General features: G+C 42.5%; 1 protein-coding gene and 1 long non-coding RNA gene across 2 annotated transcripts; one reads left to right on the forward strand and one right to left on the reverse strand.

Moving 5' to 3' along the window:
* The first annotated feature begins 2,858 nt into the window (after window positions 1-2,858).
* On the forward strand, window positions 2,859-10,456 carry CISD2 (CDGSH iron sulfur domain 2). The gene is made up of 3 exons (XM_032108076.1): window positions 2,859-3,031; window positions 8,814-9,025; window positions 10,054-10,456. The coding sequence occupies exons 1-3, from the start codon at window positions 2,929-2,931 to the stop codon at window positions 10,141-10,143; spliced, it is 405 nt and encodes a 134-aa protein (XP_031963967.1). The 5' UTR covers window positions 2,859-2,928; the 3' UTR covers window positions 10,144-10,456.
* On the reverse strand, window positions 4,594-8,814 carry LOC116443704. The gene is made up of 2 exons (XR_004240032.1): window positions 8,347-8,814; window positions 4,594-7,593 (listed from the first exon to the last, which is right to left on the reverse strand). It is a non-coding gene; the product is annotated as an uncharacterized LOC116443704 (long non-coding RNA).
* Window positions 10,457-10,759: the final 303 nt, after the last annotated feature.

Below are 10,759 nucleotides of genomic sequence, written 5' to 3' on the forward strand. Positions count from 1 at the left end.
ATCTGCACCTCTAAATTTTCTACCATTCTTATCAAAGCATGGGCTGGTTCTCATTTGGGCGTTGTCTGGGGAGTCCCATGTCAAAGACCTGAGCTAGCCCTAACAATGGAGATCTCGTCCTGTGGGTTCCATGCTCCATTTTATCTGTAAAGTTCTTGCTAGATGAAAAATCCCAGTGATAGAGGATACCTAGTGCTGAAAGCAATAATCATCTTTCCATACAGGTGACCTAGGTTCTGTCCAAGTATCTATGTTTGGGCTTTTTGTGCTGCTCTTTTATTACAGCAACTTCTATATATCCTCCCAACACCAGAGTTTCTGTGGCCAAATTTAGCATGAAACACACAAGCAGAGGCAATCTCTACTTTTTAACAGTTCACAAACTGAAACTAAATATACAAGAATGCATTGTTGCATGCTACTCTCCCCACAAAAAAGCGAGAAAATTTTCCTACCAAACAATATTGATACTTGAGTTGAAAAATATGCTGATAAAATCCTGAAGAAGCAATCTGCCTCTGGAATAAGAATGTCTGCATAGGGTGTTAAACATGTGTAACAGAAGGAAGATGTCACACCTGCCTGCTAAACCTCCTGATGTTGACTAATCTTAAGTTCTGACCCCATAATGTGGTCCCTGAAGATGGATTACTGTATAAAACACTGTTCTTTCCTGCAGGACTGAGCAAGCATGAAGCTCACATTTTTCACCTTAAAGCAAACAAGAAGTCTGCAGTCAAATTGCAGGGTGAACATGCATCTCCTGGGCTCTGGTTCAAACAGGATTTCTAAAGACCACTTTTCACTTCCACTTTGGTTAAGAATCTCATTCAGGTTTCATTTTCTTTATAGGTTTGCCGCAATCTATGACTTTCAGACTTTGATATCCCAAACCCATCCATGACTCATGTCAGCTGATCCCTACGCAACAGGCAGGGCACAGGGAGAGCAATTCCTCTCTGCAACGTGTGCAGGTGGACTCGCAGTGTGCTGAGTGCAGCACTGATCAAAGGCAGCATGGTGGGGCTGGGGAGCTTCCCTGAAATGTCAGCTGTGCTCCCAGTACCACAGCCAGCATCCAAAGAAGGCCGGAAGAGCAGAAGAATGTGAGGAGGAGGAGGGTAGGATAGAGGGTCTCAACTTCAGTGTGGAGTTGTTTGATTGAGGACTGGAGGATTTAGCTTGTGTATTCTTGCCTCGAAAAGTCTCACAAAGGAGGTTACATCACAACATCTGATGTATAATCTTTACAGGAATAACCAAGAGTTTTACTCTTTCATTATCTCGTCTAAGAGACGGCATCTGCCTAGACAAGAAGGAATCATCTTAGGACATCCTACACAGTCATTACATGGATAAATTTAGGTGAGGTAAGGAACTTAGACACTCTGAGATCACAGGAATTTTCCCACTAGCTAAAGGTGATGATTCATCAGGAAATGTTAATGTAGGGTCACAGGTAGAAAAGTAATAGGCCAGAAGCACAAATAAGTTGGATTTATCTTAAACTTAGCTTCCAGTATTTTCCAGCAGGAAAAGTGCACAGTTGATTTGGGCACGTATGGTGGGATTTCAGTACGCTGAGGGAGGAGAGAGAACTGTGCTTCAGTCAGGATCATGTAAGGAAGGAGATAGGTCTTGTAGGATTGTGCTGCTTCAGCTTTCTTGCTCATGCTCTGTGCTATATGCTACTAGCACTTGATAGATTCTCGCACGGTAGCAAAGCACCTTGAACCAAAAGGTGTTGTCATGACCAAGGGATTAATGTTAGAGTCTCCAGGTCTGGACGGATTGTCTAAATTGACCCAGAATGGCTGCATGCTTCCCACTTTTTCATCTGCCTATACAGGGAGGATTTTCTATGCCAAAAAATGACCAGTCTCCTAGACATAAAAATAAAATAAAATGAAAAAAAAAAAAAAAAAAGGACACGTGATAGGTCTGGTTCTGTGCAAATTATTGCCAAACACGAGGTGGATGGGCCTCTCCCTGTAACATTAAGCCTCTCAGCACCCATGTTACCCTACCTTATTCACATGAAGAAAAACTTTCAATCTTTTTACTTCCATATTTATAAGACCATCAGCATGGAATACAACTTGAATGCAGCAGGGTGATGACAGGTAATCATATACAACCTGTAAAGCATAAGCCACATATTACTAAAGCCACGCTCCCTCACCTCCCCAGTCCCCAGTTCCCAGTCCCCAGTTCCCAGTGCCCAGTGCCCTGTTCCCAGTGCCCAGTCCCCAGTGCCCAGTCCCCAGTGCCCAGTTCCCAGTGCCCAGTCCCCAGTGCCCAGTGCCCTGTTCCCAGTGCCCAGTCCCCAGTGCCCAGTCCCCAGTTCCCAGTCCCCAGTGCCCTGTTCCCAGTGCCCAGTCCCCAGTGCTCAGTGCCCAGTCCCCAGTGCCCTGTTCCCAGTGCCCAGTCCCCAGTGCCCAGTCCCCAGTGCCCTGTTCCCAGTCCCCAGTCCCCAGTGCCCAGTCCCCAGTGCCCAGTTCCCTGTTCCCAGTGCCCTGTTCCCAGTGCCCAGTCCCCAGTGCCCAGTCCCCAGTCCCCAGTGCCCAGTCCCCAGTGCCCAGTTCCCTGTTCCCAGTGCCCTGTTCCCAGTGCCCAGTCCCCAGTCCCCAGTGCCCAGTTCCCTGTTCCCAGTGCCCTGTTCCCAGTGCCCTGTTCCCAGTGCCCAGTGCCCAGTTCCCAGTCCCTCCCTTCCTCTTCCCTTCCCCGCCCGCGCGCCCCCTGGCGGCGGGAGCACTCCCGACCCCCCGCGCCGGCGGCAGCGCCCCCTGGCGGCGCCGGTGGGAAGTGCGGCGCGCGCGGGAGGGACGGGCCCGGCTACCGGGGCGCGTGCGCGGCCCCGCCCCGCAGCGCGTGCGCGGCCGGAGCATCTCGGGTCGGCGCGCGGGGGGACGGCGGGACAGTGTGGCAATGGTGCTGGAGACTCTGGCTCGCATCGTCAAGGTCCAGCTGCCCGCGTACCTCAAGCGCCTGCCCCTGCCTGAGAGCGTCGGCGGCTTCATCCGCCTCACAGGTAGGCGAGGGGAGCGGGACCCCCTTCCCGCCCGGCGGCGCCGTCGGTCCTGCCTGGGATCCGGCTCCCAGCCTTCGCTCCAGGCATCGCTCGCTGTCTCCCGGCCGCGTCACATAACGGGGAACCCCAAAACCCTAAACGGTTGCAGCAGGACGGTGATCCTACGGGAGGTGTAGGTGCCGTGTGGGGCAGGGGGAGCTGTCAGGATGAAGTGCAGGGACAGAGTAAAACATTCGCGTCTGAAATTCCTCTGGGAACCAACGCCGGCGAGCCAGAGGCCGTGCGCGGAGATGGATTGGGATTTACCCAGAGGCATAAAGCACGGCCTCTTCCTCTTCCTCACAGGTCAAAGACAGCATCTCTACCGAGTTAAAACAAAAAAAATCTCTTTCTGGGAGCCCGTCGCATACATAATGTTAGGCTATTGATTTAATTTCGTAATTTTTGTAAGTATTTTCTGGGTGAGGGAGTAAAAATGCCAGTTCGTTGATTGTAGCCCTGTCACAGAGTGAACAAGAAAGAAAAGCGAGTAGTGGCGAATTCTGTGGGTGCTCAGTGCTTTGCACACTGAGGCTCGGGGTGCCCAGGCTCGGCTGTGATAACACAGGCAGGCCCTCAAGCAGTGTCAAGTGACAGGATTAGTTCGGTGATAAGAAAGAAGGAATACGCTCCACAGAAAGCAGAACTAGAAAAAGTTCTCAAAGTGTAGAATCAACCTTATATCTTGCAGCACTAACACTGTGACTGTAATAGTGTTGGAAAATCGTTACATTTAGAACAGGCACAGTTTATTTAAAGCGGGGTTTGAGTACTTCTTTCTTTCCAGCATGTTTATGCTGCTTGTGAACTGCAAGTCCCATTATCAAACCTCTTTTAAATTAACGGTTGTCTTCCACAACTACTCTCCTATATGAAAAAGCTGTTAATTACATTTACCAAATGGAGAAATTCAGCTGCTATAAAGTTGTGAGTTAGGGGATAAAACAAACTATAGAACAATGCACCTTCTTCTGTTTGTAGTATTTGGCAGTTTCCTAATGAAGTCATTGCCCTTATAGCCACAAGTTGACTTAAAATTTGTTAAGCTTAGTAATATTTTAGTGACTTATTGCTTCTAAGCATTTTAGTGACTTATTGCTGTCTAACCATGTTTTTCTGTAACAGGATTATTTGTGCAGTCTCTGTATTCACAACGTGTAAAAACCACCACAAGTAGTAATACAATTTATTCTGAAAACCTCTGAAAGGTTTGGTCTGTAGACCAGAATCAGGACTTTGGGGTTTTTACATAGTGTGATCAGTGAGGGAGAATTGTTTTGTTGTCACATTGTTTACCCCATTGACTTTCAGGTACTTCCTTGAATTTGGAGGGAGGGCAAGAAGCAAACAACCGATTTCTTAAGTGTAGACCAAACATGTGAAATGTCAGTCCCAAAATATTAAACAAAAGTAAAAGGAGCTGAGTCAGAAACTGCTTTGAGAACTGGTAGTACTTAATGAGCATACCTGAAAAATCCATTGCCTCTAGTTCTTAGTGATTTTTTTTGATTGGACTCTAAAAATGGGAGACAAAGGTATATTTAAAAATACATGGCTACAGAGAGAACACTTTTACAGTTTAAAACTTTTTTTTTCAATAGTAAGCTAGACTAGTATCTGCTGCCATGCTTATACATCTTCTCAGGGTGAATATGAGTGAAAATGGAGGGGACAAAAGCAAAACAGTACAGGGTGCTTCAAGTTATGGCATAGGGTAAATGCAACACAGTGAGACTTTTGAGAAAGATACTGTAGGACACTGCATCCTAGGCACCTAAATTAAAACATTATCATCTCTTAGTGCCTAAAGGTTATTGAAAGTCATTGAAACATCATTGCCCATTGAAGAGTCGTGTGCTTACTTGCATGCAGAGCTGCTGTCAGTCTAAAGTTTCATCTGAGAAAATGATTGCTTGAGCAAGTGCTGCATCTTCTGTGTTGTGGTCTTTGTCCTGTCCTAAAGTTACAATCCTTTAGGAGCAGGGGATTCCCAATCCTGGGGTTATTTTTGCAGTGAATTACCATTAGGGGAAGACTATTAGACAATAGAGAAAATTAGATTAGTTTTCCATTTTGTGTTTGCTACTGTTACAAATTACAGAGTATATTCTTTGGAAAATGGCATACTTTGCTTCTTTTTGGAAAGTGAGAATTGATCTAAAAACATTTAAAGCGCATTAATATTTGGTGGCATCTATTGAACTTATTCAGGGACCAGCACTTTGAAACACTCGCCAGCATAGACCTTGTTTGCAAATGCAGGCCAGAATCCAGATTTGGAACACTGCAGTCTTTTCTTAACTCTTTCATTGCTTCTGTAAACTCTCATTAGCTTGCAGGCAGATGCAACTTCAGTTCCTGTAGTGCATCAGTTGTAGAAACAACAGACCAAAAGTATATGGAGCACCTTGGTTTTTTTATAGGATGTTATATAGTGTGCTGATTAAAGATCTGGCTACGTGTTGTTTGTTGTGACCTTAGCAAACCAGAATGAAAAACTGCTTGTTTGAAGAGAAAGACTGTTATCATCCAGTGCAGGTAAAAGCACTCCTGAGGGTAAAAGCAGTGAGGGAGAAAGGAAAGAATGTTTGACCTTAGGTTTGAAAGTGGATATCTAAATTATCATGCTGTGCTGCTCAGAAGCCTCTTTCAGTGTCTTGTCATAGCTGCTTTAGCCTTCATGTCTCAAGTTCAGTGAAATGGACAGTGTTGTCTCATGCCAGCATTGCTTTTTGTCCTGGAAGATGTCACTAAAATGGCCATAGACATTCACATAGCAAACAACCAAAACCAGTCAGGATAGATCTGCTTATTAGTTCTGAAAAGAATGTAATTACTAAGTACTTTCAATTTGCATGAAGAACATCATCAGTTCAGAGAATATACAAGCACAGTTCAAATATTCCTTTTGACTCGTAGTTAATGCTTGTTAAAATTTTGGTTTGCAGTTGAGCTGTTACTGTAAGAAGCTGCTTTTGGGTCTGCATAGGGTTATTTCCACAAAAACTAGCTGAAGCATAAGTCAAAGATGACAAAGGAGTAGCTAATGGAAGACAAGCAGGGAACACCTGCTTTGATTTTACTCTCAGGCTGGTCTGTACCTTTGTTCACAGTGTATGTGTTTCTTTTGTTTTTGGATGGGTTACTGTTGGACTAAAAATTAAGGCAGCCTCTCCTTGAAAATATCCATGGCCTCAGCTTCTTGGAATTCTCTGGTTTCTGATACTTTCCAGGATTTATCTTTGGGATTGGTCTCTATCTAACACAAGTCTGAAGACTAGCCTGTTTGATACACTACTCTTCATTTCTGGCTCCAAAGTCTGCCTCTCCCCATGCAGCAGAACTGATAAGGAATCTCCAGAATCAATGTAATGGCTGAATTCTGAGTTGTCAGCTGTGAAAATAAACAGTCTTGTGAATTGCCCTACATCTGCTTCAGGAAGGTATGAATGGCTTCAAAACCAGAGCAGTCTACACTTGTGGGAAGACATCATTGCATTAGTTTGGGTGAAGAGTTTTTCCCATCCCTGCTCACCCTGCCTAAAGTTCTCTGACAGTGTCTTGTATCTCTTGCCTTAGAACATGATCACGTTGATTTTTCAGTTTAAACATAGGAGCTTCAGGCAGTCTTTTGGCAATAACCAGGCAGTTTATGATTAGTGTACACATGAATGTAATTGGGGGCTTTCTAGAGACTCCCAGATCAGAAGTAAGTACAGAATGTACTGGCTAGTGAGGACAAAACTACTTATCAGCAGTTAGCTTGATACAATTATTAAAGAATAACCATCCTAAATAATAGCCTTGTGCATCCTATTCATGTTTATTTCTAATTTCCTTTCTCAGAGGTTACAGCTATCATGTTCCTCTTTCACTTGAATGAACCCAGCTGGCTGTGAGTCATCCATAGACATGACTACTGTTCTGATTTTGATGCTGTATCAGAGTGTGAGACGTGTCCTTTTTGTGTGTCAATCTTAGCCCAGTTAAATTCATCACACACTTGATAGATGCCCTGGTCCTGGTGTGCCTCCTGGAATGTCTGTTCTGTCTTGGAGTTCAGAGGAGTAGCTTTGTAGAGATCCACATTTTTGCCAACAGTTAGGTTAAGTACACATTTTTTTTCAGTGACCAAATATTTTTCCTCTCTTTTGAAATACATTCCAAGTCAGTCCTTCAGGTCAGAAAGTGCATTTGGATTCCGGATGGAATTGATGGAGCATTCTGGAAAAGTAATGATAGAAAAGGCAAACGGGCACTGCTGTCCAGGAAGCTCAGGATTCTGTAGCTGAAAACATTTGAGTATCTCAGTGTTAATTAATATTTAGGGCTTGCAGCTTGTTGGAGGAACTAAGAAAAGAGCACCAGAGATTAATGTATTGCAGTGACTTAGTGAATGTTGTGAACTGTGGTGCGTAGGGACTGCTGCAAGTGCAGTTGGGAAATGAATACTGAGGCTTCTTGCAGTGCCTTTAGCATTTATGCAGCTGTGATGTGTTTCCAGATAAATGCACTAAATGTGGCTGTCACATGAAAGGCAACAAAGAACAAAAAATTAGTCCCACAAATTATTTTCATTACATAGTCTAGTTCCAGAAAATTCAAATCCTTAAGAAAAATCCACTGGATACTAACTGGAAAAGTATTAGCATAAACGTGTGTTTTACTAGTACAAATAAAATCAATCTATACAGAATAATGTATTTTCTGAGAGCTACAACCCACCTGCTCTGTGTTTTCTTTCTTGTACATCTTCATTTCAAAAAACAAATTGTAGAACAAAATTTTTCTATGTTCTTATCCTAAATAATTTAGAAGAGTAACTTGATTACAGTGACTTGTCTTAAAAAGTGCTTGTGCAGCTATTTGTGCTCCAGCTCATTATTTTTCTTTCAACTTTTTTCTTTCTCTTCTAAAGTATTTTTAAACTCCCTTCTATGTGAGTATTTAGATTTAATATATTCTCCAGAAATTTAGAAAAATGTTCTCAACCTTTAGTGCACCATGGTATTCAAATTGGAGTGGAGTATTGTCACAGCATGTTTTGCTAGAAAAGTGGATTCACCTTATATATATATATATATATGTATAAAAATATCTTCTATCTATATTTTTATATATATATGTATAAAGGCCAATTATTGATGCATTTCTTGAAAAGTCCAGTAAGTCTTCTCTCACCAGTATGCCTAGAAGATTTATAATGATGTAGCAGGGCAGCCAGATCTGCAGTGCATACTTGTATCTTTTACCTGTACTTGAAAGAAGTTCCTTACCTTGGTAAAAAGCAATTTTCTGTGACTTGACCTACTGATCTTAGGTCTCTTTCTTTCTCTATATTGCAAAAACTTGTTGCAGATCCCTGAGCAAACACAGGTCTGAAAAATAAACGAAGAAGATTGGTGAAGGTTTTGCCAGTGCCTTAGGGTTGCCCAATTTAAAAATCTTTTATTTGTTTTGTATTTATTATCTTCTATTGAATCATCTTGCAGAGTGATAAAATTCAATTTCAGAAAAAATTCTAGGAGTCGGAACTTTACTTTGGCTACAGTAAATCCCAAGACTTAATCTGTGTCTTTTTTTTTTCCCCTTGAGACTTACCAGTGGAATTTTGTTTGCCCTGAGGGCCCTGCTGACTGAGCAGCCCCATTCCATACCCTCAGCCTAAGCCATCTGAAAGTAGCTGATGCTGCACCATCCTGGAGTGGTGTCAAAGCCACCCTAAACCTCACCTTATCTTTAGTTTCAGAATGGCTGCGGTTACTGCCTTTCCTGGGCGTGCTGGCCTTGCTCGGTTACCTTGCTGTTCGTCCCTTCCTCCCCAAGAAGAAACAGCAGAAGGATAGCTTGATTAACCTCAAGATCCAGAAGGAAAATCCAAAAGTAGTGAACGAGATAAACATTGAAGATCTGTGCCTCACTAAAGCTTACTGCAGGTGTTGGCGTTCAAAGACGGTAAGACATTGTGCTGGTGTAGGATTAGAGATTGAAACTTGCCTGTTTTTATCAGTGCTTTGGTGTGGATTGCTCCTGTGCTGAGCTGTTGCTTTTGTCTGAAGGTGGAACATGTTCCTGAATTTTGTAGAATGGCACAGACCTCTCTACATGCAGAAAGCAACTGTAGAAACTCCAAAGAGACAGAGTAGGGTTTTTGTAGAAATGTTTAGAGAGTGACCACATGTGAGTAGAATAAAACCAAGCAAACTTGTTTTACTGTTTGAAAATACATTGCAACTAAATAAAAGATAACTACTCTTATTTCACAAAAAGACAATGCTTAGAAAGTTGTTCATATTACAATGAAAATAAGGCTGGGCCTCTGTTGATGAGGGAGATTCCCATCTTGTCCAGAGCAGTGAGGTGACTGGTTTGGATAGTCCATATCCCCCAAATCAACTAGATGTAAATGAATGTATTTCATCTAGCCTCAATTTTAATTTCCTGATTCAGTTTTGAATGTCCTAACCACACTCCGGTTTTGTTCTCTCTGGACTGAATGCTTTCCTTTTTTAATTTAAAATAAAGTCTGCCCTGAACTGAAGAAGCTCACTCAGCTGTTATCACTTTGGACTAATCACTTCAGCCAAGTCTTTCAGCTTTTCTTAAAAAAGTACTTTCTGGTTGCAAATTACTAAATCTATTGAGCACTCTTGTTAGTTCCACAATAAATCTTAATGCATTTGTAGCTGTGATGGCTACTTTGTTTGCTGTTCTTTCATGGAAAAGGCTTTGTCCCTGACTTTGTGTCTAAGAACAGCTATTTTAGGGTCTCACAAACTTAGTTACCCATTAACAGTGTTTGTTTTCCTTAGTGTCATGTGTCCTGTGTCTGATAGGAGGCAAGGAGTTTGACGTTGAAGCAGGACATCACAGGAGGAACTAGCAACATTATCAAAGTGCTCAGGGCATAGGAGGAAATACAGAAATCACCATGCAGTTACTGTACAGAGTTATGCTAATTCCCCGTGTATGTTTTCTTTCAGTTCCCTGTCTGTGACGGCTCCCACAACAAGCACAATGAATTAACAGGAGATAATGTAGGTCCACTAATACTCAAGAAGAAAGAAGTATAGCAGATGTTTAATCTAGATCATTATTGATAAAAAGTCTTTTATACCGTTGTAGTTGCAAGGGACAGCGTTTTATGTGATTAGTATGATTTAGTTTCATGATTGCTATAGATTTCTTTTTGGAATAAACTGCATTTAGACAGTGATGAATTTGTCACTGTTTTGGTACCTTATTCTGAGAAGAATTTTGTCTGCTTTGGAAAACTGTAAAGTACCTATCTTTGTAAATAAGTCGTTTATTTCAAGAATAAATTGACTTTCTACAACTAAGCCTTTTTTGTATGAACATACAATTATAAAACTGTCACTATTTCAAGTGATGTAAGTGCACTTTTCTGTTGATTTTGTTCTGCTGAGAAATCATGTTTTATTTTGTTTTTCAGGAACAAATTTAACTGTACTTAAGTGGGAGAGAAAAAGATACCAAATTCCTCCTTTGTGAATATATATTCAGGCAGGCAGCAGATCAGTATTAGGTCATGCACGCTGAAGGTGTGGCCTGCCTGGTGCCCAAGTGGGCAGTTTGTTGGTCTTACACAAAGCAGCCCAGCTCAGACAAAACCCACACCACTGGAAAGTTTCATACAGCATCCCAGGTGGAGTGCTGGCAGTTCCAGGC

This window comes from Corvus moneduloides, chromosome 5, assembly GCF_009650955.1.
Source record: "Corvus moneduloides isolate bCorMon1 chromosome 5, bCorMon1.pri, whole genome shotgun sequence".
NCBI classification, from domain to species: Eukaryota; Metazoa; Chordata; class Aves; order Passeriformes; family Corvidae; genus Corvus; species Corvus moneduloides.